A 26,845-nucleotide genomic window follows, 5' to 3' on the forward strand; every position below is an offset into this window, starting at 1 on the left:
ATTTTCCAGTAAATTGCAGGAGTCACATCAGTTCAAGAAACAAAATAACAAAGTGTTCTGTTGTTCCTGTTGCTAGGTTTGAAGATGGAACAATTTCTTTCCTGGATGTTATTGCTCTTAACCATGGCTTTGAGGTGCTAGAAACTCTGACAGGTGAGTGAACACAGATCTCACAGGAGAGAATTAAAACAAAGGCATGGGGCTAATTAGAAGTTGTGGGACATCTGATGTATTGAGCCCAGAACAGAGTAAATTAAATATTGGGAACATTTCAAAAGCATGTACTGCATGAAGTGATGAAACACAAATGAAAGCCTTAGCATTTCATCCATTCATCCATTCAGTTTCTCCTATTCAGGGTCACAGGGGAACCAGAGCCTATCACAGCATGAAGTGGGCACCAGGCAGGATACACCCCAGATTAGACGTTAGTCCATTTCAGGGAACACATAGACATACACTCACACCAATTTTCCTAGGAGTCAATTCAACTACTAGTATGTCCTAGTAGGGAGGAAAACATACCGTAGCACCAGGAGGATAATGTCACGCCCTCCACATCTAGGGGGTGGTCCTGCTCTGTCCTGTTCCTAGTTTCCCTGTGCTTTACTTGTTCTTCTGGTGTGTCTTGTTGTCTGGGGCTTTATATTTCTGGGTCTCCCTATCCTCCTCGCTCAGCATTGGGATCGGTTGTCGAGAGGCTCCCTCTCCAGGTCGCCCCACGCCTGTTACCTGAGGGCTTATGTCTCGCTCTGACTCCTTCCGATACCTTGAGCCCAGACCAAACCCCCGTGTTTGCTCCGTTCCTGCTGCTAAGCATAGGGTCTTTCCGTCTCACTGGTCTCTCTCCACGGCTAGCCTCCAGCTTCCGTGACAGGATGCCGAGCCTGTACTGGACACCGCGAGCGGTCTCCTGGCCACCCTGGCTTCTATTCCTTGTCTCCCCTTTCTTCTTTCCTGGCTTTTGTTTTTCTGGCTGCCCTGGCTTCTGGTCTTAGTCTCTCTGCTTTTTCCTGGCTTCTATTTTCCTAGCCACTCTGGCTTCTGGTTTCCCACCCACGTAAACACAGGAAAAACATACAGTAAATAGCCACTCAAATGGCACCCCAGGTCCATAACGCACAATATGCATAATACAATTAACTGTTTAAATGAAAAGCAGGGATGAAATCTGTTCAACCATGGTGTACCAACACACTATGTTTATATCATGTACTGTATATAAATAACTGAACTAAAATGTAGAAGCAGCATACAGGAAGTGTTCAATGGATTTTTAAACAATAGTCAAATTCAGAAAATATTTTAAATAATGTGCTAGGTGATCGGCTGTGTATTTTAGGGGTAGAGAACTTATGGTGCACTAAACACTTATCTTTATACCTCCTGTGCTTTTCCATGTCATTCCCTGTAAGCTGACAGGTAGATGCTCAGAGAAGCATCTTTTTAGAATAATAGAGTATCTTTCTTTAACTGTACACAACACAAATAATGTAACAATAGTATGACTATCCTTGATGAATAATAAATTTACAGTTGGTAGAACTGTATGTAAAACGTATGGCTAGTTATATACCAAAAGGTACAGTATGAAAAGATACAAAATATTCTGTTTTATAAATTAAATTAACAGCTGTTTTTTTAGAAGGAGGTGCTAGTTGTCATAGTCATTTAGCATTTTATGAAGACATTCCAACTTCAAAATAAATTGTTTCATTGCCATGTTTTACTTACAGTATATTTGTATCTTAATAATCTTGATTAAGCGTATAGCAAATAAGATTTAAGTGAAAATGTCTTCAGCCCTATGGGAAAACACAGGTATTCTCTTAACCTCATTTACACTAGGGAATGAATATGAACTCTAGCAGATGTTCATTATTTGAATGCTAAGTCACCCTGAACAGAAGAGCACCTCCAACCCAGCCTTTCTAACACCTCCACCTAATTACAGTATATAGTTCACAGAACAATAGAGTTCTAACCATAGAGTATCCTAAGACTCTTAATATTTGACTTTAATCAAGCTGTGGTAGAGAATGCAAATAATTTGTTTTTCATTTGTTTACTTCTAGAATGTGGTGAAAACCAATTGCTTTAGGATATTTCTTTAAAACAAAGATGGAATAGGTAAATGTGGTGATTTCTCCTTTTACAAATTTTACAAATTTCTGCATTACATAAGCAGTATTAATAAATTATCAAAGTAGTATTAATCCAGAAAATCCCTTGTGGTTTTTTGTAAAATTACAAAAACGGTTTTTAGGTTTATTTTTGTACACGAAGTAATTAAAATGAAAAACACATAAAACGTGCATTACAACTTTACACTATTTCAACAGCTGACTTATATTTAAGTAATTCAATTTAGTCACCTCTTAAGATATAAAATCTGGACACATTTTTTAAATCCCTCCGGAGTTTCAAGGACATACATAAAATGTTTAATTTATTATCAGTGCGGTTCAAAGATCCTAGATCCTGCTTGTGTAACTTTTCTAGCATCCTACTGTAATTTTATCTACCATGTTTGGCAGATGCTGTTTTTCTCAAGCTGAAAGATGACACAGCCTTGAGGTAGCCTGAGGGATAAATTTACAAAGCTTATTAGTATCTAGTATCCAGATTCTGCATTTGAAATATTTTTTCTCACACTGCCATAGTGCTATAGTATGTAAGCACCCTTTCAAATGTCTGATTATCTTTAACACTGAAATCACAGTATACGGCCGGTGATAGTACAGTTCTGAAAACATGTAAAATGCATACATGTGCAGCAAACAAAATACTGTGGGAGGGAAAAGTACCCAATTTGTGTTTTATAAGCAAGATATAATAATGGTTTCATGGAGGACTCTTGTATTGTTGCAGAATTAAGCAGTCATTGGTCATAAACATCCTGTGGGAGAAAGCTGAGAAAGTTTTCTGGGTGAAAAAGATCTCACTGATCTCATCTACTTCCTTGACATTATTAGTCACACAAACCATTGCAAGCCTGATTTAGACATAATCACTTACATTACCTAAGCAGTTTCTCTCCTCTCAAACTGATTTCTGACAGGTGCATTTCTTGCTTTATGGCAGTATTTGTTTGTGGTACACAAAAAGTTACATGAAAACCCAACTGGTAGAACCTTTTACACTGAGCTTTAGCTGCATAGATCGGCTAAACTTTGGAATTGAATTTCATTACAACCAGCTGATTTAAGCTTCATGGTTATGGATTCCAGACTAAAGGGTGATGGGTTCAACTTCCAGAACTGCTGTTCCTCTAAGCAAAATGCACACACACAGTGATGGGGGGGCTGTGGTATTGACATTGAAGAATAGGTCATTTTTCACTTTTCTGATGTTATTGGCTGATGGTTTGATCCAAATATACTTATACAGTATTTGTAACAAACTGGGCATGTTGTACATCTGGGATTTTTAGTCAGCTTTAGTGAAAATGGGTGTCTCCTTGCAATTACTAGTCCAGAGCCCTAACTGCTGTTGCCTGATAGAAGGTGGTGTTCTGTGCAACTCAATGAACTGTAGCTATAAAGAACTGTGTTTTAGAATCAGGAACCAGGTCGTAAACTCGTAAAAATATAATGGAATATTGGATATTTTCGTAGTTTTAAAAACATTTTTATACCTGTCCAGAATCCTGCATTTTTGTTTTTGTTCTTTACACTTAGTTTTATTTATCAAGTCCTTATGGTAAAGGCCAGCAGCATAACTCTAAACATAAAATAAAGGAATCAAAGCTTTATTGTTCTATTTGGCAACATCCCACTTGCTTTGCCCTTTCAGGAACATATACAGTAAATATACTGTAAATATATGAAGGAAAAAAACACAACCATAGAAACTTTATTTCTGGGTCAAGGTTTAGATTTATATGGTTATCCCTTCTTCTGATAACATGGCAGCACAGCTCTCTCCATCCTTACCAGTATGCTGTTGGTAATTTTACTTCCATCTGAATGTGCATTTATCTAGTGCGGAAATTCTAATCACCAGCTGAAGGGTGCCATACCCAGCTGTGTTTCACTGCACTGTAATGGATATTTCACATATTAATGGGAAACTACCAAACCTTTGAAGTTAATTGAAATGTTTACCAACTGCAGACTTTAATAAGCTCTGATACAAGATATGTATGTATTCGGGATACTGTTCTGTGGCTTTTCACTCAATCGGATGCATTTTCTTTAAATGAGTCACATTTCCTTTTCTTTCTCTCTTGGGGGTCTATTGACTGAATCACTAATACAGCCTCCTACACCCATATTGTACTTGTTCTTGATACTTGGAGCTTTAATGAGAAGACTTTGTAATTGAATGTTTGCAGTTCTGGATGTCGTGATTTAGCACTCATGATGAATAGACAGCAATGTAAGTAATCGTGGAGTAACATTTATTGTAAGGCACTTCAGTTGAAAATATGCACTTTCATTATAAATTGCATTTGGAGTATGAACATCAGAATGACTAATGATTAGGAAAGGAACTACAGTTCTTATGGACTTAAGGGCATATTTATCAATGATAATGGACTAGCATATAATTTTTACATTATCTGCATAAGGAAAATCTGGCCTTTTCAAAATGGAAAAATATGAATGCACCTATGTATTGTCAATTACAAATCAGTACTGGGATGTAAGTGATTTTTTATAGTCAATTAAACATGTACAATTTATCAGTTACAGAATATCTGAGCACCAGAGATCTTTTTATGATTTCACCATATGTAATTATACTAAAGTTAAATAAACTCTTTCTGAGTGAAAAGAAAGGTGAAAGAGATCGTTATGCCAATGTGAAGTACTGAAATCCTATACAACAAAAAAAAAACATTTATGATGAATACCAACCTCAAATTTGATGCCATGAGTTAGTTGTTCAATTAATACTTGTTCCTTTTTCCTTATCTTGTTTTTCTGCAATTCCTTCTGTTGTGCATTTCTAAGCATACAACTACTATAAACTAATTTACTATACTAAAAGCTGTAACATTTATTAGTTCTGTCATTATCTCAAGATGGTCTGTCAGCAATTACAGCTAATTAACTTTCATGAGATTTTAAATTTAGGGTTTTAAAAAAGGGACAAATTTTGATCTCTTGGTGCCTGATTATCAAGCTCAAAGTTGGGCGAAGAGCTATTTGTGCTGCACTGTGATTTTAGGAACATGCTTTGTACACTGTGGACAAAGGTCTGAACACACTTTTTGTGCTGTGTGCTTGTTAATGCTTTCGTGTAAAGGTATTCTGCACAAACTGTGTCACTGTCTGGCATTTGCATTTATAAAGAGCTGTTTCGGGAAGGCTTTTTCTCAGTTCACACCTCAGAGCAAATGACTCTACAGGCTATAAATATGGAGTGTTAAGTCAGAAGTAAAACTAAAGACTAATATAAAAAAGAAGAACTTAAAGGCAAATCATTGCAAATCACTGAGTGTATTTTTGTATATGAATATATACACATGCACAATTAATAATATATTATGAGTGCCTTTCTCATGTGGCACTGTGTATACATACTGTATAAAGCTTATATAACTAAAATTAAAATATTGTAAGATGGAAAATGCAAGCTAATCCCTAGAAGAAAAAATACATACATTATAAAAAGAGAAAATGGAAATATCCTATTTGAGGTTTTAAAATGTGTGAGATTTCCCCAGAGACCATGTAGCACAGCCTGGGGAGATCCCAGTAAATAACTATTAGATGTGGGATGGGACCCACAGTCTTTAGTTCCAGTAACCTCTTTGTAGGGAGCACGGGACTTGTTTCTTTTGAATTTAGTTCTCTTGCCAACCTGTACAATACTTATTAATCAAAATTTTCATCAATCTCCAAAAATACATCCTTTGCCTTTACTTAAAAGAATTTGATATTCTCATTCTGGAACCACCCCATATTTCTTCTACAAAAACAGCTTTACGCATTTCTAAGAGACACACAAAAGCGACCTTTATCGTGGGTTGAAACTGATCCAAACTGTTAAGAATTAATACCTCTAAAGGAGAGCTCATCCCTTCCCTCAGCTGTGCTGCTTTACCTCTGATTCAATTTCCTGGATGAATGTCTCCTGAGAATACAGGTTCTGTACTTAACATTCCATAGTAAAATACTCATCTGCTGCCCTAGAATCACGACTGAAAACCTGACCCCCTTTCGCCCTCTAGTGACTGCTTAGGGCAGCTGCACTTATAGTTTTGGGTTTTTGGGAGGTGATCACATAGACATGTATCCCATGATCTCAGTCTCAGTTCCTTGAGGGCGTAGTGTCTTCTGTTTTATTTATTTTCTCCTGATCTTTTAGTTACATAGCTCAACGAATTATTTAATTATTTAAACTGCACAATTGTAACAACATCTAACTAGACTCTAACATGTTTTTACATATAGAGTTCTCAACTGTAAGAGACCACAATAGTAGAAAGATAAAGGGAGAAAGATGAGGCTGACACTTCATCCACGGCAAAGTATTTTCCTCCAAATCAATTCTCTATAAGACCATACTATTCCAAACTCCTCAGCAATTCTTATGTCCCAAAACTCTGAAGTAGACCTCAATGCAGGCAGGCAAAATACTGCCAACATTCCAAATCAGTCATGTGAGGCACAAGCAGCAGGACAAGGCAGGACAGGAAGGCAGACATCAACCAGCATACAGTATGTTGAAGGAAATTTAGAATATAAATGAGAGAGAGTGAAGAAAAAGAGTCCACTAAAGTACATCTTAAAACTTAAAATGTTTAAGCGACCTTTTTTTCCAATTAAATCTCAGCCCAGCATCCCAGCCTCTCATTAACATGACCTGGGTAAACCATTGGTTGCTTGCCCCTAATACTTAACTTAATGAAAGCAATTTAATCCTTCAATCTCCTTCTGTCTCAGATTCAGCCCCTCGCTATCCATAACAGACTGAAACCAATGCTTCAGACCTGCCTGCTGGTCAGTGTCACAGCCAATCAAAAATCCAAAACTAAACAAGGAGAAAGAACCCATATCCTCTTCCTTAGGTTATTGTCACAACTTAATAGCCACTATACTGTAAAACTGGGGCAAACTAACTAGAGGCCTAAGCTCGGAGAAAAAAAAAGCAGAAAGTTTCTGCTGCACATTGCACATATTGAGTGTAGATTTTCAACGGGAAAAAATGTGATATTTTGTTTCTTTAATATTGGATGAAACGGGTAACCACTCCAGACAGGCATTTTTATTGAACTGAACTTTGGATTTCAACAATATACTTTTTGTGGAAGCAGTAAGTTACTCGGGACCTGGAAGAATTAAACTGTAAAGTTATGAGAACTGTTTTTTTTTTCATTTTTATTTTGCTCCTGATTCTGATAGTGCCTATGGACAATGGAAGCTACAAGACATATGAGACCCTGCACAGGCTTCTGTTGGAAATGTGGTGCATGCAAAGCGCTATTGCCTTTTCTACATTGTGGGCTTTAGTTGTACGGATCACCTTCAACAGCCACTAGGACCTTGCCAAACATCTTTGCACGATTTCATTACATGAATGTATTGAATGCTATGCATCTTTCAAAGGATTGCATTTGGCTTCCACTTCTGGAGTTGTCCAGGGTGCAACCATGTTGCTTTGACCTCCTGTTTCCCAATTCCCATGCATGAAAAGGTTTGCTGGTTTGTTTCAGAATATGGGTATCCTGAAAAGGAATGCAGTCGCATTTTAAGGTCGCTTCTTCTCGGCCTTCCTGCTTAACTAAAAAAATGGCAGTTATCTTTTTTGTCACCTAGGCTTTGAGGAAATGAGGTTGGGCCTGGGCAATGCAATAGGACAGTTTTGCTATACCATCTCAGGAAAGGTGATAATAAGGCCACTTCCCATTGGTGATGACTAATGATTGTGCCAAGATGAAGTATTTCTTCTCAGACAATCAAGGCTGTGTTAACAATCCAACTTATTGTGTATATCTACAGAAACAAACACTGATGCAAAATGCTATATGCTTGTGCTATAATTGTAAAGGCAAGGATTCTGTCAGTATTTGTGAAACAGTTACATTAATAACCGACTAAACATTCATAGCCGAGGATTTAGCCAATTATTTTACTTAGCTGTATGTTCAATGTTTGTGATGTCAATTCAGTCTGTAAACAAGTACTGTTCATGAAAGGAACACAAACATGAATATATTATTCTGCACAAAGCAATATGTCTTTCTAGGTTGGGATCATATAGTGTATACTTTATATGTAATTATTACACAGAAATGATCGTACTGAGTAAACTGTACAAAACAAAAAAGAAACCTGAAAATAAAATAAGAGGATAAAAAACTAAACTGCTATGAATGTTTTTGATCAATAAACAAGGAACAGTGAACCATTCATTTTGCTATGTTTAAAGGGGATGCAACAATTGAATGTCATGCAATGCCGGTGTCTCCTTAACAGTGTTGTAGAAACTATTGTGCAGCTACCATTGTTTTCCCACTCCTAACTGCTGAACAACCACTGCCAGAAGAGAATGATCTCATAAAGATTATGTGCTTGTGGCAAATGTTGGTGACCAGCAGATTTCACCTGCCTATCTATAACAATTCCTGCATAACAGTTTTCATTATCAAGTCCTAAGTATTAAACATTGTTGAATTCTAAAAATTAAATTGTTAAATTGTTTAACATTAAATATGTAGCTAGATTGCTGTGTAAATTGCAAATGAAAGTATTTTTCATCAACTTTGAAAGTATTTTTCATCAAGTGAACTCTGGAGCTTTATACAGTACATATAGTACTGTGCCAAGCAAACGTTTTCTCACGCCCTTGCTAGGTTGTGACATTTTGTTGCTTTAAAACGTGGTGCAGTTACACAAACTACTACAGACATTCAAAGCAAAAAAATAGCTTATTACTTAAGAAAGTGGAAAATTTGTGATTACATAAGTAGTCAATGTCTTTGCTTTGGCAAGCCTAAATTAATTTAGGTCCTCAAAATTACTGTAACAAGCCACACACTTAATTGAATAGCTTCTGTCTGTGTGCTATAATAGTGGTTGACATTATTTCATAATAAATACATTTATCTCAAAAAGGTCCTTCTCTCTGGTAATTCGTTTCAAGCAAGGCTTCAACTTTGAAGACTAAGGAGGTTTCAGAACAACTCAGGGATAAAGTTATAGAAAGGCATAGGCCAAGACAAGGGCATTATAGAAAATACACAAAAGTCAATCAAAGAGAATTGGAAGGTGTATTGTACCTAAGTCATGCTGCCCCTGCAATCTGAGCAGCCAAGCAAGGAGAAAATGGGTAAAGGATCAGTAATTTTTAGAAAGCTACATAGTTCATTGGCCAGGATGAGACAAAATATACTTAAGTCAAAGCTGGTCTGTGTGTCAGAGTGTCAAGAAGGAAGCTGACAAAAACATGTCCAATTCAGCACTGGATGTGCACCAACCCATTTAGGTAATACTGCAAACATTTGGTAAAAGGTTTTGTAGTCAGATAACATAAAAGTGGGACTTTGTGGTCTAAATGCAAAGGGTTACATCTGATGCAAACCCAGCATAGTGCATCACTCAATACCATCCTTACTGTCAAAAATGGTGATGACAGCATTATGTTATAGTTGTGCTTCTTATCAGCAGGGACTGGGAAGCTTGTCAAAACTGATACTGACATAGATGGATCAAATTACTGACAAATCTAAGAGGAAAATCTGTTTCAGACCTAAAACTAGTATGAAAATCCCCCTTTCAGCAGAACAATGATTCAAAGCACAAGGCCAAAACTAGAATGGAGTACCTTGAAAACAAGAAGGTGAATTTCCTTGATAGGTCCAGTCAAAGTCCTGACATAAATCCTATTGAGAATCTGTAGAAAGACTTGAAAACCGCTGTCCATAAGCGATTCCCTAGAAACTTCAGAGTTTGAGAAAATCTGTCATGATGAATGGGCAAAAAGTACACTCAGCCAGTGTTCAAAGTTGATATAAATGTTCCAAAAAAACACTTCAAAATGTAAGTGGTATGAAATGTGCTTCTATCAGATATTTAGTTCACAGGACTGAGAACTTATTCAATCAATATATTTTTTTCTCTCTTTAGTTTTTGCTAACATTAACTGTAACTTATCTTACTCTTATGTTTTAAATAAAATTGTGTCTGCATAATTTTGTAATTTTACAACATGGACACCAAAGGAAGTGTCTGAATACTAGTTACAAAGTGCTGTATATGTATACACTGTATATACTAAAGTAAATACTGTATACATTATACATACAGTCAGGAGCTGTGCCAACATGCAAGTAACAAATTATGGTTAATTCTATAATGAAAAGTAAAAAGAAGCAATGTTATGAGTGTGGAGAGAAGCAAATGTTCCCTGTATTTTGTTATACAGATTTCATCTCTATAGTACCCTTTTCAACTCCTATCATCTTTCCTAATCAATAACGTGCCACCTAACATTATCAATCTCAAATAAAGACAACTTGCAGTAAGAGAAACATTGTTATTTGAGTATTAAATGCATCAAAATTTGATCACAACCAAAACAAAACATGAAGATGAATAGGCCTGTTTTCCACAGATCCAAACTTTCTTGGGTGGAGGAATGCTAGCTCCTGTTTTTCAGTTTCATCTGTTGATGTTTATCAACTTAAATTAATAAAGCAATGGATTTAAATTATATACATGTTTTTTAATTATGCTGTATGAATACGCCAAATTGCAAACATAAAGTAGATGTTGACCACTGAGAACAAACAAGTGGTACTTTCGGTTCTCCTTTATAGATTTGCAGGAAATGATAAGGTGGAGGTTATTAACCTTGAAGTGTGGTACTCGATGTCTGTCTTTCTCACTCTATGCCTTTATAAGAAGAGTTTGTCAAACATCAGGAGTGCAGCAGAAACCTAGCAGGGCTGAAATCAAGTAGTGGTTGAAATGATGACCTTTGAGAGATTAACAGTTGCTGCTGGAAGAGGTGATAATAGCTCAATAGTCTCTCCCACTGTGACAGGGCATCACCAAGGGGAAAGATTGTGGGATTCATGTAAGTCATCAGTCTAAACAGTTTCTCAGATGGACATGTGGGGAGAAAATACTGGTCTTATAAATCAACAATGTAGAGACAAGATGAAGACTGTCACGCAAACTGAACCACATCATGTTGTAGTTCCTGTGAGGACTGAAAGAGAATTCAACAGTTTCCTTACTTTACACTTATCACTTTGAGGAGGTCTAATATCCAAATATTTAAAAATAGAATTAGTTAAATGCCTCTTGTGCTAATGCCAGCAACGAAAACAAAAGAGCCTAACTAAAGTCCCAATGTGTTTCTTCAGTATACTGCCCCACTGCACATTATTTTACAGTATTTGCACAGGGCTAATTAAAAATTTTAAAAGCTGTGTTTAATTATGCCTATATTCATAAAGCAACATGTCTCTCAGGACCTCTTTGAATAGGAGGAAGGACTGTTGCTCGGTGAAGTAGTAGTTTTCAAATAAAAGGAGGTCCTTCACCCATCACTGTGTACTAGAAAACTTTGATGATGTTCTGACCTCCAAAGCCAGTGAACAACGTAACCTGACAATAAGAGGTATTTTAATTATTTCATGAAACTCTTTACTAAATTGACATCATCAGTAAATCATACATGAAATCAATAAAATCAATAAACACAACAGTAAATAAATTGTAACTACAATATGAATCAAGTTCAGTAGTTTTTTTCTATTTAATTGCTGATATATTTTATAAATGTTGTGAGTATTCTATAATGTGGTGTTTGTCAACCACCATTTAAGCAGCAGATGTATTTATGGAAAAGATTCTGAAGCCTTTGAGCAAAGATTCGTTTTGAGGATAACAAGAGACTTGGTCAAAGTCCATCATAGCCAAGTTAAGTAAGTAGGTCAAGCAACATTCCAAATTAAAGGCTGAGAGGGTCATATCTTCAACTTTATTGTGTTAAAGTTATAAATGTAAATATCGAAGACAGTGATTAATAATATAAAACAGTTGGATCAAAAGGGTGGCATGGTAGCACAGTGATTAGCATTGCTGCTTGCAGTGCTAGAGCCCTCAATTCTGAACTTTGGGTGCTGTCTGCATGGAGTTTATTTGTTCTCCCTGTGTTCATTTGGGTGTATACTGCCTTGTGCCCATTGTTTGCCAGTAAAGGCTCTGGGTTCAGCAGTTATGGATAAGTAGGTGGATAAAAAGATAAATTACTCAATTTACCTTTTAAACCATTTCTTGTGGCTAACTTTTGCAAAATTGCCCCCCCCCCCCCCCCCAATGTTTAAAAACCCTTTATTGAAAGATTGAAATTGTGTGTTGCTCATCTTTCTCAAAGTCAGACCTAGGGCCAAAGAACAAAGTGCCTTTGAAGATAAATCCATGACAAGTATAGAAAACAAGATTTATTTTAAAAAATGTTCATATCTTTATGTCTGCCTGACTATAGCCAGCAGTACAGAAGTCCAAATGTTGCTGGAAACCCCATTACAAATATATGCTTATGTGTGGTTATGCTAAATGCTTATTTTAATGGTTCGCTGATACAAAAATCATCCCTAATCAGAACATACATCTGAATCTAAGTAACCATGACTTGCCTCAACACAAAAGATCGGTCTTTGACATTTTCCCACATCGTGGGTTTTCTCTTTGTAATTTGCTTCCAATTTCTACAGCATGTACTTATTTAATAGACACTCTCAAGTAATCAAAATATATCTAGAACCCAAACACATTTAATACGGTGCTGCACAGTGCACTGGAGGTGATAAGGTGCAGAATGAAAATGCTACTTGAAAGCATCTACTCATATTTCCACTATAATAAGTGGGAGAATTGTTATATTTCTGGTGTCTAAATTGTTTTTGTGAAGGAGAATAATAACTAAAAGCGAGAGCTTTTGTGTTGTGTTAGAGGAAGTTATGATATGTGTAGCAGAAGTCAAGTGCTATTTTTATTTTAGAATCAGAAAGGGAGAGAACACAGAGACAGACAGATGAGGCATAATGATTTATAGAGGCAGTCACATCATTTTGGTGGTGTGTCCACTTCTCATGATGTCCCCTTTCTTTGCTCAGTTCCAGTAATCAGTAACATTACTGTTCTCTATTTTATTTTCTGGGATAATTAAAAAAATTCAATTTACATCAAAGTAAGGTTCTTAAAATCCAATGTTAATTAAAATCTGATTCTTTGCAAGTATGATACAACTGATGGCCAGGGAACAAGGTGCCAGTAGCACTGTCATATATAAAAATTTTACAGCTCTACACCTCCTGACAAGGGTGCTTAGAAGTACGTTTTCATGTGGGCTGATAAAGACCACCACACTCAGCTAATTAAGGTGTCTTTTGAGGCTCCTGGGAAAACTGGCCCTGATGTGAGTGTGTGCATGTTTGTGTCTGTGTGTGCCCTGTGACGGACTGGTACAGTATACGGCCCTATATGGGATAAAGCAGTTAGAAAGTGGATGGATGTAAGGTATTCATTACATTACAATCTGTCCGTCTACATCTTCATAGAGAAAGGAGGAAAAACTGTTCCGTTCCTCCCATCTGAAACATGTGTTACTAAGGTTTTATGATCTCAGCAAAAAACAAGCTTTGTTATTCTTATATATTTACATACATTTTTGCAAGTTTTAAAGAAACCTGAGAGTTTCTTTTTCCAGTAATTTGCAGATCACCCGCAGCTAAGAAACCAAATAAAAAAAGTTCTTTATGGTTATGCTTTTTTTCCACTTGTTAAAAATGTTATTATTGATATAAATGTGATACGTGCAGCAATCCAGTTTATGTTCAGAATTTGCTGCCTCTTTTTAAGGTAGGAATACAATGATATACAGGATTATGCTATGTAAATAATGTAGAGAGATTCTGATATTTTGTGTTTCTCCCCATATAGAAATTCTTGTTACTGATTTATTATTATGCAGGTGAAATGCTGTTCTGAGGATAAGGCTGTTTAATTCATGAGGTGTTCAACTCTTTAAGATATCACGTGCCAGCTGCTCTTACCCTCATGTGTAATCCAGAGGTTTTTAAATATAAATTCTGCCAGGGCTCTTTTTTTACAACTGCAGCATTTCCATTTCTTACATATCCCTAATACTTCGTAATGTTGCACAGTGGATTAAATAGCCCTAATCTTGAACACCAGATAAATCCTTCCAAACTCTGCCATGACTTTACTGTACAGAATTGACACCTTCTCAGAAAAATTCTTATCAAGTCATTTTCACATGCCACAACAGTTTATGAAGAAGACAGGAACTGCGCTTCCAATCCTGCAATACCTGCCAGAGATATTTTGATTCATGTTAACGAGCTATACAAAAAAATGGGCAGATCTTTGTTAAGTAAATGAGTATTAAAAGTTGTATGATTAAGCTAGCTTTTTTAAAGAGTTTCCACACAGAACCCATGTTGTAGGAGCTGTCCGTCAGAATGAAGCCTCCTCTTTGAATTTTCCTCTATTAAGTATGTAAATTCTGACTTAGTACCCCAGTTTTTCTATAAGTGGGGAATGGTTAGCAAGCACTTCATTTTACGCCTTGGTTCTGTTGTAATTATGAGGTTCATTAAGATTTAAATTTGTGCCTTTTTTCCAAAATAATGAACAAGCAATTTTCTCCAAATAGATTTTATGCTTTAACTAATTCTAATTAAAAATTGTTTTGCGTTCAAATTAAAAGCCATATGTCTAATGTCGGTTGTAATTTGTGTATGCAAATTGAAAATAATTGTGAAAGAAAGGATTGGGAGTTTTACACCTTAAAGAGGATAATGGAATTACTCCCATGAATCAACTGGAATATGTTTATAAAATAATGAACTACTGTTTCCAGATGGAACAAGAATAAGCTAGAGAGACTATCAGAAAGTAAAAATGAGATCAGGCTTTATATTTTCCAGTATTAAGCAGTTTTTGCTTACAGGGATCACGTACTCAAGGATTTTAAAAATGGTAGCCATTCAAATATAGCTCTAAAAATACTTTATTTTTGACACCTTCAAGCGTAAATTTAGTTCTAATATTTATTTATCATTAAGATATATTATTTTCACAATATTCATATGTGAGAAGTTAAATGTTAACAAAAACTGCAAACAAAATTCAAATCTATAATTGTGTCAATTACACAAGTATTTTTCCTGTGGCAAACCAAAATTAGTTAAGGTGCACAAAATTACTTTGACTATTTGTTGAAAGGCCTCAGGCTATGTGCATAGCAGAGGTTGATGTGATTTGAGAATATACTGTCACTATAAGATTGCTCTGTTAGGTAGTTAATTTGATGCAGAGATTCAACCATGAAGACCAAACAGCGTTCAGAATAACTCAGGGATAAAGGTACTGATCAGTAGAAGGTTCTAAAAACAGCCAGCAGCCATTCCGCCCTGCGGCTCACAATTGGCAACCCACTGAAGCTCAGCAGGTGTGAGCCTGGTCAGTACCTGGGTGGGAGACCTCCTGGGAAAAGCTAAGGTTGCTGCTGGAAGAGGTGTTAGTGGTGCCAGCAGGGGGAGCTCATCCTGTGGTCTATGTGCATCCTAATGCCCCAGTATAGTGACACTATACTGTAAAATGGCGCTGTCCTTATGATTAGACATAAGACCAAGGTGCTGACTCTCTGTGGTCATTAAAAATCCCAGGACATTTCTCAAAAGGAGTAGGAGTGTTACCCTGTCATCCTGGCCAAATTTCCCATTGGCCTTTAATGATAATAATGTTCCTTTATTAGCCCTATACAATTTCTTGCATTAGGAATTCATCTTTTCACATACCCAAGCTTTTCTCCATGAGACACAGACAGGGAGAGAAGCTTGGGGTCAGAGCACAGGGTCAGCTATTGTACAGCACCCCTGGAGCAGTTGGGGTTAAGGGCCTTGCTCAGGGGCCCAATGGAGTAGGATTCCTCTGCCAGCCACAGAATTTGAACCAGCAACCTTCTAGTCACAGGCGCAGATCCTTAGCCACAGAGTCACCGGTCTGCCCTTTACCAATCCTCATCTCTGAATTGTCATCATCACTTTGTTCTCCTCCCCACTGATAGCTGGTGTGTGGTGAGTGTTGTGGCGCACTCATGCAGGTGGTGCTGTACATTGGTGGTGGAGGGGAGTCCCCATTACCTGTAAAGCGCTTTGAGAGGAATGTCAAGAAAAGCACTATATACTGTAAGTGTAAGGAATTATTATTATTAAAAAATTCACTATCCCTTTGAGCTCAGTGAAGTTGATCATTAAGAAGTGGAACGTGTGACTAGAGCATGCTATCCTTTCTAACTAAGAATAAATTGCACAAGGTTGTAACTGTGACGACAATAGTGACTTTAAAAGGATACAAGGTTCAATGGCCATTGGTTCAATGGCTTCAATGGTACTGCAATTCCACAAAGCTGGTCTGCATGGCAAAAATCCAAACTAATTGGATTTTTCACATGTAATGTGCAACCAAGCATTTAAGTGATACTGCACATATTTGGCAAATGGTACCCCATCACTACAGTCAAGCATGGTGGTGGGATCATTATGTTAATGTGCTACTTCTCATCATCAGCTTGTCAAGACTGAGGGAAAAATGGATGGAGAAAAGCAAAGGAAAATCTTTAAGGAGATCCAGCTTCAGTCTGCTGAAGACAAACAATAGAACAAAAATTCAACTTTCAGCAGTCTAGTGACCTTAAACACCAATAGGTACAAGTCGCCCCAGTCAAAGTACTGGCTTGAATCTGATCGAAAATCTGGCTTGAAAGTTGCTGTGATTAGAGCTCTACCTTTATTTATCAACATACTGTATCTGTCTACTTATCTGTGCATCTGTCTCTTCTCTAAATTTTAATAGATTTCTTCTGAGAAGCTAAGGATGTAAATATATAAAGACATAAGAATGTAAGGTTTATTCCATGCTGAAAAGAGAAGAGAGAAAACACAACATTTTGGCTGTGAAGCCTTCTTCACGTTGTGTTTTCTTTCTTCTCTTTTCAGCATGGAATAAACCTATTACTTGTTCCTTTGCAGACTACGCAAGCTGACGCAGCTACCCACCTGAACTACTTCCTCTAGATGTAGCAGCTTCACTTTCTGAGCACCGCATCTCTTCCCTTTAGGATTTCTAGAACTGTTTATATCGTCTTCGTCTTACAACCTGGACATGTGTTAAGAAAGTTTAAACAAATTCAGGTTCTGCTAGGTTAATAAAGCTTAAATAAAACACAAGTGCTCATATTAATCTGTCTAGGCCTAATGCGCAAATCTTGCTTGTTCAGGCTTCAGTGAGCTTAAAATTTTCTGTGCTTGTTCATCTGTACTATGAAATACCAACTGCAACTGCAGTGCTTAATGCTCTTTTCTCTGTTTTTGTTAATTGCAAAGCTATATGATATCGAGGGCATCTTTAAAGACATCTCTTTGTTGCATAACTATTAACACTGAATGGTTTGCCAACAAACATTGTAAGCCATTACTTCATCTGTGTTGGCAACCCCATGATTCTATGCTAAATCTACAATCTTAACAACTTAGAACTGATTTGCTATTTCTTGTTGCTGATGCATATGTAGAGCAAAATTTAGAAATCATGGTCTTTGATTAAGAATAGCACCCTATTTCATTAACTCAAACATCATGATGCAGTATAAAGCAAGTGAAATGATGAATCCTTATAAAATGTTTTTGCTTTATAGCACACAAGCATATTTATGAATATATTAAACAGTACAGCTGTGTTTACATATTAACCTAAACTGCACTGCATATGTTCCTTGTAGTCATCTGCCATTGAGCAATTATGATGACTGAAGGATAAGTCTGACTGTTGATATGGCCATCTGAAGATTTATAACACATATGGATAAGATAAAATAAACACCCATCACAGTCAAAAAGAGTAAATGTGAATATGTTTCTCTCATTATCAATCAATCTGAATATTATTACACATTCTTGTTTTCTCCAAATCTGAGACTATGATCTATTGGTAGCTAGATATGATTAAGGACCTTTTATTCAGTGGGATTCATTTCAGTGCTCCTTGTAATTTGAAATGCTTTTGTTTTTTGAATGGCCACAATATGCATCTACTGACTGTAAACTAGCAATCAAAAAGAAGCTGACAACTATCTGAGTCCCTTCTTCTTTTATTATTTTGCAGCATATTCTTTAATACTACCTGCACTGATGATAAATCATGAATTACAGGAGACACTTTGCACAACAAATCGAATTCCATTTATCATTCGTCTCCAGAAACCATTTAAACAATTCCCACATGGAACGTGAATTTGTCAAAGCCATACAGACCGTCAAATAGCGTATGAAATTAATGCATGAACAATATCACACAGAGTGCCTGCCCATTCTGACTTGAGGAGGCCCAGAAGCCTGTAACATGTTGCAGATGAGTTTTTCTTAGACTCCTCTTTCTTTTTGTTGGACCACACAGCAACCTCTTCTGAATGGTAAGAAAACCCACAGAGATCAATTTTCAGTGTCTCTTTTCTCCTCTTGCGAGTTCAATTTAACTTTTTTTACATTTATTTTGATATCTATGCTTACTGAAATGTGATGCTGGGCTGTCCAAGCACTCACATCCAAGTTCCTGGCACACCAATCTAATGGAAACCAGCATGTGTGATCTGGGCCACTGCTGCACATGTGGTGATTATGGGAACAATGTGTTGCACACCTCTGCAGATGTGGTTTGTCATGATCTGCTTAAGACTGAATTGACTTGTGCTTTTCAGAAGGGGGCTTGGCTGTTTTGAGAATGCTTTAGGACTGTAAATAGAACCAATTCAATTCACAGTGCAGAAGGACATCGATGAAGATGTTTACTCTGCACAACTGCAACTCAACTTCTTTTATCATCTGTTGCAGGTGCCTCTGGGCATCAGCTGTGTTTACAATTAATGGAGTTTATAACAAACGTTCGGGAGGGGTGACAACAACCAAGTTCAATCAGACTCAGCTGTCAATAATTAGCAATTGCTCCTGACATCCATTCCTCTCCCAAAACACTATAAATACCAATGAGATCCCTCTCTCTCTCTCTTGCATGTCTCTTGCATCCCACCTCCACCCCATCTCCACCTCTGCAGCTACCCCTTGGTCACCCTGCATGAGGTTCCTGGCCTCCTTGTCCTATGGCCGGGAGGCCAGCCCTCAGCCAAGCGGGTTAAGCCCTAATCCTTTCATGACACTTTAATCTTGGGTGGTGTCATTCCTAGTGAAATATTATACACCAGTGTGTTGCATTGGTTTTTTCATGGCTGACCATCTATAAGTTTTATGTCTTTCCCATTATTTCACCATTCCCATCATCACCAGTATTCTTGATTACTACCTTTTCATGTTTTGAATTAGTGAAGTATAATTTCACAAGACAATAAGACAGTCTGTTCCAGAATGTGGGAGAATCAGCCTCTTTTCTAATTTGGTGGGGGTATTTCAGAACAGATGGTTATGTGCTGAACGAGGACAAGATCAACAAATGTAGTGTCTTGGCTAGCTTTACAAGCAGTGTAAAGAATATTTAAAGGGAAATAGGCTTTTTAGAGACATGTTTGACTTTTTAACAGCTTGCCACTTGTTTTACATAAATCTTCTGTTTTTACAAAAATGCATAATGTTAGAACACACTTACAAATACAATGTTGTTTTTTATGCATGTAAGATGCACAGTTTGCACTGAGTTTATTTAAATGGAAGACTGTCCAGAATCCGGCAGCCAGGATACTGACCAGGTCGCATGCAAGTAATGCAAGTTACACCTTATGCTCTCATTGACTTGTGAAAAGAAAATTAAACTTGGGAAATCCACACCCATTTTGAAGTGGAAACCTGCATTTCACATGAAATGTAAATGAGCTTCTGCTGTGACAGCTTTATTAGTGTGCCTGAAAGGAATTAAGACTCAGATTCTTCTCCAACAGTTTTCAGCCATGGTGATCTGTAGTTGGGCAGTTTCAATCCATTTCTTCATGGTTAAAGATGTTTGTTCTCTAGTTCAAATGGCCATGGAATTAGTATTTCACATTGTTACATTCCTTAATATAACAGAGTGGCTCTGAAGGTCTGTACACACAAACATGCAAAATAGTAACAAGAAGTCCAGGAAGCTTTATTTTCTGCCTTACAGTCTCAGGAATAACAAACAGAAAGACAGCTTTAAAAATCAATAGCACTATTAAAGCACCCATGTGAAAATATGAAAGCCTAAATCCTTTACAATTCAACTGTTTTCCAACTGCTTTATTAATGTATTGCTTTATTTAATTAATAATTGTCTAATTAATCCCCACCGTGGCTATTTACATGTAAATGTGTAGCCTATAGCAGCCTCTAGGGGCAGGTCAGCTGTAATTAACTGCACGACAATAGTACAGAAGATTACTTCTGTTTTGGTATTGTGCTATGGTCATTTCTGTGTTACACGAGTGACATTAGATGCATATTCCTAGTAACCGTGCCTGATGTGGTTAGACAAAAAGAAAAGCTTTGTTTTTTTTTACATATTTTCAAATTGATTTAGGGTTGAGATATGCTTATTGGTCACAAGATGGCATGGTTAGGCAGTATTGTAGCAATTAATTAATATTCAATTTCCAATTTGCTCTAACTAAAACAAAGTGCTTAATCTTAATGAATGACAAGCTTATCAAAGCACTTTAGAGTACAGCACAATTTGCACCATGTTCCCTTAAAGGGCAATCTGTTTTGTGTTACAGCTGGTGAACAGGTAATCAATCAGCTTTGGGGATAACACGTGAGAGTGTAAACTTGTTATTGCTATTACCTTATATGGACATATTTAATTTTTCACTGCACAGAGTAGTATAAAAGCAAATTTGCTGCAAAACATTTGAATAAATGTAACTCACATTCAAACATGTATTGTTTCTTGTCGAATCTGGGGCTGTTGCAAGAGTGCTTTCCTGAAGACCTGGCTGAAAATAAATTGTGATGCAGTGATGCTGCGAGGGGGGTCAAGTGTAATATTACTGTAGGTCTTCGGTGTATCTCTTCATCCAGAGCTGTGCTGGCAGATAACATACTGGACACCTGGAGTAGTAAGCATGGATATTGTTAATGATATCAAATCTCTCCCAGCATGAATCATTCCTTCACAAAGAGAGCCTTCATCCCTCCAGCATTGCCTAGATGCCTCCCTTCGACCTTGCGCTTAATTTCCTTTCAGAAGTATAAGTTTATGTGAGGTCGAGCTTTGAAGTCAAATTCTCTGTTTTTAAGTACCATTAATAAAACAAAATGAGATGCTTTATTTTTCATTGCAAAATATGTTCCCTAACCTTTTCTTTGTGAGTAGCAAGCAACTATTGGCTTATCAGCAGAAAACAAAAAAGATTATGGATCTCATCTATTTTGCTGATTGATTCTAGGGAAGTTTTCATATGCCCGTATGTGAATTAATGGACTTACAGATTCTTGTGCTTTCAAGTGCTTTTTTGAAATATTCCCTTCCAAGGAATAAGAAAAAAGGTGAATGTTTTATTTTACATTACTGAAGCCTGAGTGACTCAGTGTATACTAAGCAGAAAGTGGCATGACACCTGCGGTAGGTTTGCATGACAGGAGGTTTTATGCCCTTGCTCGTCACTCATCTCTTTATAAACAGACAGCAAAGCAAGCGACATAGAAGGCAGCTGTCATCAAAGTGTGGGGCCTTATTTGAAAGGAGAATGTCAGGCACTTCTCCTCTCTGAATTTCAGACTCCCCTGCTGACCCTTTGCCTCTCCTTTCTCAAGGTTACTGCCTATTTATTCCCCCCTGAGGAAGTTATTTGAAAATACCTGCAAAGCATTTGAGGCATATTTTGAACAGCTTGTAAATAAAGCAGCTGGAGAACCTGCACACTAATGTCGCAGTTATAAATCTATGCAGTGCTGTGCCATTTTCTTTTTTTTTATGTGCTTTCCGTGAGGCTGCATTCTTCCCCATGCATCTCCAGTCATCCCCATCTTGTCACAGTGACTGAACCTACTTTATCTTGCCATATATTTTAAGCCTAGGTCAGTCAGCGGCAGGAATTGAATGTAGTATCTAATGTGTAGAACACACAGCTGAGCCCTTTCACAATCAAAGGTTTGCCCTAGGAGATCCTACTGGCTCCAGATCAGAGAGCAGTAAAAAACAGAGTGCCTGCCTGTAGCTAAATGGGAGTTTAATGTATTCAGTGAAAGAGAGGCAGCATCAAAGCCTCATCTTTTTACGAATGAGGAAATTTTATTTAAAAATTATGGAAGAAACCCATGGGTGGCATAGTGGTGCAGTGTTTTCTATCTCACAGTACTGTGACACTGAGTTCAATTCCGGTTTCCTCCCACAGTCCAAAGGCATGCTGGTAGGTTAATTGGCTTCTGGGAAAATTGGCCCTGGTGTGTGTGTCTATATCTGTGTGTGCCTTGCAATTGACTGGTGTCCTGTCCAGGGTGTACCCTGTCTTGCACTCATTGCTCCCCCTTCAACCTGCATAGGATAAAGAAATTAGAAAATTAATGAAAGGATGCATGGAAGATGCCAACAAAATACTTTTCCCCAAAATATATAAAAATAGTTTAAATGTAGATGTATTGTGTTTACAGATCTCTTTAAGGACATTGTGATTGAAGCTAAATTGCCTGGAATTCATTATACAATTTTAATAATTCTGTATTCAAAAGCACCTTCCTGACTTCCCTTTGTTGATTTTTTTCACAAATGTCATAAATGAATGTCTCGAGAATGTCTCAGGTTCATTTTTAAATAAATTCTTATGATCAATTTAAAAGAAAAAAAAATAGAAAATTAACTGAAGCGCTGCCAGCACTGGCTTTTGTATGCCAGCCACCTGTGTCAGCAAAAATATAGCTAAAGCTAGGTGTGTACAAAATAAAATTAGAAGCTGATAAATTGCATCTGTGAACTTACATGTTGCAACATTAAAGGTTTGTACATTGTGAAATGCAATTTAGAATACTAAATAAGAAAACAAAGCATTATATTGCTTTATGTGGGGTGGAGCGGTGGCTCTGTGGGCCCGTGGCTGGAAGGTTGCCGGTTCAAATCCTGCAGCTGGCAGAGGAATCCTACTCCCTTAATGTAGCCAATTCATAGATGAATTGGCTACATTACTCTGCTCTTCTCCCCACTGATAGCTGATAGCTGTGGTGAGTGTTCTGGTGCACTATGGCTGCCATCGCATCATCCAGGTGGGGCTGCACATTGGTGGTGGTGGAGGGGAGTCCCCATTACCTGTAAAGGGCTTTGAGTGGAATGTCCAGAAAAGTGCTATATAAGTGTAAGCTATTATTATTATTAACCCAAACTGCTCCAGGGGCGCCGTTCAATGGCAGACCCTGCACTCTGACCCCAGGCTCTCTCCCTATCTGTGTGTCTGTGTGTCTCATGGAGAACAAGCTGGGGTATGCGAAAAGATAATTCCTAATGCAAGAATTTGTAAAGGGTTAATAAAGTGATGTTGTTGTTGTTGTTGCTCCTGTATCCCAGGTTCCCTGATGTAGAAGAATAGCCACTAGACAATGGGGTAGTGTTGCTCCCAAGGGTGTATGATAATCAAATCAACTTAAGTTTCTTTTACAAACAGAGGGTGACTAAGAAAGCCAAAAGCCTCATGGAGTGTGTGTCTCACCCTCTCCATTGTGAATTCACACTTCTCCCATTTGGGAGACGCCTCTGTGCCCCCTGATGTAAAACCAACAGACTCAGGAAATCTTCCATTCCCACTGCAATTACACACTTAAACAATGCAAAGTAACTACCTTGTCTCTTGTTTCTTATCTTCCGTAACACTACTGTATTCTCTTCCCTTTTGGTGATGTTTGTTTTGTCATTGTGTATTTGACTGTGCCGTGAAACAAATTTCCCCTAGGGGACAATAAAGCTTGAATTGAATTGACTGAGAATTTATTCCAGCACCTCCAATAAACCAGTCAGGAGCATACAGCTTTGTCTCCACCCCCTCTCCGGAGAAGATATACTTTATGGCTGATCTGCCTTCTGCCCTTCCTCTTTCATTGATATAGACATGCAGGGTCAGTCAAATATCTTGAGAAGCTTAGTGATTGCTCTTATCATTCAGGGAACCAGGGTTACAGGGGTAACCAAGCATTTCTGTAATGGATCACCTGGATCTGGAGTGATAACACTGGGTAGGCTACTAGAAGGTGGCACAGGAAGGCTTCAGTGACTGCTTAATAAGGTTTAGCATTCTTCAAGAGGTTACTAGAGAAATCAGCTTTAGCTGTCTGCGAGCTGATTTCTTTCTATAAGAGAGGTTAACATACAACAGAGGTTTCAAAGGAACAAGTAATAGGTTTATTCCATGCTGAAAAAAAGAAGAAAGAGAACACGACGTTTGTCTTCTTCACAACAACTTCTTCAGGTGTTAGCTGGGGTATGCGAAAAGACAAATTCCTAATGCAAGAAATTGTAAATGGCTAATAAAGTGATCTTATCTAAATGTGCTGTTTGTGTACATCAGCCCATACCATGACTAAACACTGTCATGATGTAGCAGCTGATGAACATACATTCTGGAATGGCTATGCCTGTTTGTACCACATCATTTTTATAAATGCTTATTTTTGAGTGATGCACCATATGTTGTTCACTTACAGTACTTACTTTAACATAACATATGATTCATACCTTATGATTTTTTAAAGGGGACCTGAAATGTTATTTTTATGTTTCGGGGTTAGAAAGAATCAGTATCGATGAGTGCATTTCAGGCCACAATAAAACTAAAATGTACAAAATAACTTGTAAAATGTCCAATTTACATCACAAAATAGATGAAATTTCCAGGTATGCACAGCACAATGTGATTCAGAATGAGGCAACAAAACTTCCAGTGATGTGATGTGGCATTAAGTTGTAAACAATTAGGCTTGTGAATACTCTCTCTTTTAATTCAATAAAAATATAGTTCTCGATTTCAAGACGGTTTTGCCGACAAATGCTACAATGTACTTACTTGTTAACTCTGTATGCAGATCACCTTGGAACATTTCTGTGGTGAAATGTCTGCTGCACAACCAACCTGCACTTATTCGTTTGTATATCACATTACATTAGTCATTGCAGTGACTATTAAGCAGGAAGAGCCACATCACATCACAATTCGTGGGAACTCTTGCTCTCGCAAGACCAGGGACTTGCTAAAAGAGAAGAGAGAAAATACAACATTTCAGCTGTGAAGCTCACACCAGAAGAAGGCTCCACGGCCAAAATGTTGTGTTCTCTTTCTTCTTTTTTTCAGCATGGAATAAACCTATTACTTGTTCCTTTGCAGCCTATGCATGCTGACGCAGCTACCCACCTGAACCGCAATAGAGGTTACCTACTGCTGGTTTCAGGATAGAATGTTAAAGTCTTGTGTTGAGATGATATTGAAAACTACCACTTCAGTCTCATGGTGGGGCATTAGTGATAAGCAACTGCAGTTGTACCAGGAAGCTACAGTAGCTTGTCACGTTCGAAGTACATCCCTATCCAAATAGAATCAATTACTGTAGCTCTTGAGTAGTAGAGGAAATCTGAGAAGATTATGGATTAGTCAATTCTCAGCCCACTTCCACATTCCCTCACAATAAACAAGGGTGGTTTTGTGTGTAGGTCTTTTGTGCCTAATAGGAGTTTCATGTCATCTTGAAGACTATCCATCCACCAATGAAACAGAAGACCAACTATCAAATAGTAGTCCTGGTGGGAAGTGTTGACATATAGTAGGTGCTGTAGTAGTGCAGAACTAGGGTGCTGCTCTGTCTCTTAACCATTAAATGACTCATGGGACCAGACAGTTGAACCTCACAAAGTGTGTCAAATATGACAGCTAGTTGCCGAATACATAATAACAGAGTTGACAGTACCGCTAGCAGAACATGGGAAATGCAAAGAAAGCACTGCCTACCTTCTGGAAATCCAGCAAAAATAGAATTATTTTAATGTCACTGCAGAGATAATATTAATGCATGTGTACTGGTGGGAAAAAAATGCTTTTGGAAAATCTGATGGAAAAGCACAGACATTCTCTGCATTTAGGGTTGTGTCCTTTAGTTGTTGCTCTTAACAAGCAATTTAACTAACCAACTAGCATGATAATCCCCAACCAAACTGTAAACGGGTAATATAATTTCTCAAAAAGACTTTTAAAAATGGGATTTTCCAGTGCAGCAGTCAGTGAGATGTAAATGCATTTATTTGTTTGTATTTTATATTTGTAGATTTTTTAAATCCCAACATTTACTGTAGATTTGAACATGAATTTAAACATTTTTTCATCAGTGGATACATTGTAAAGTGCATTCTTTGTTGAATAATAATAACCATCAATTTGACAGTGTGGTCAGATGATAATAAAGTAAGCACTGAAATCTAGAGCCATCCAATTACATGGGGTCTTTCTGTGCTCTTAGTTGTGTCAATTACAATCTCATTCCCAAACATATTTCTAATTATAATACAACTAGCAATAAACCTGCCAATCGCGGCTATGTAAATTGGGGTGTAAGAACCCCTATTGCCTACCCAACAACTGACCTTGCCAAACATTACTGTGATAGAGTGCACAATGATCCACACTTAATCCACACATAAACTGTTGAAATTGCATCCAAAATCCAGTTGTAGAGGCACTGTTTCGACGGGGTCTGAAGCACCACCCTAAAAGCCATAACAGACAAATAGTTGCAAAATGCTTAAAAGCTACTTCTAAAACCTTCAGTTTTAGCGGTTTTAGCAGTATCTGTGCCATGCAGGGTCTGTCATTTTGACTCTCAGTTGTAATGCTAGGGAGTATCTCACCAAGCCATGTTCGTTGT

The 26,845-nt window shown here is 37.5% G+C and overlaps 1 protein-coding gene across 1 annotated transcript in view; it reads left to right on the top strand.

The window, feature by feature from the left end:
• The window catches only part of mocos (molybdenum cofactor sulfurase), a 221,234-nt gene that overhangs the window by 111,828 nt on the left and 82,561 nt on the right, over positions 1 to 26,845 (top strand). Inside the window, exon 5 of the mRNA XM_088929593.1 lies at positions 77 to 153. Coding sequence (XP_088785719.1) covers positions 77 to 153 — 77 coding nt within the window. The remainder of the gene's footprint in view (positions 1 to 76; positions 154 to 26,845) is intronic.

This window comes from Atractosteus spatula, chromosome 12 (assembly GCF_055471065.1).
Source record: "Atractosteus spatula isolate fAtrSpa1 chromosome 12, fAtrSpa1.hap1, whole genome shotgun sequence".
NCBI lineage: Eukaryota > Metazoa > Chordata > Actinopteri > Semionotiformes > Lepisosteidae > Atractosteus > Atractosteus spatula.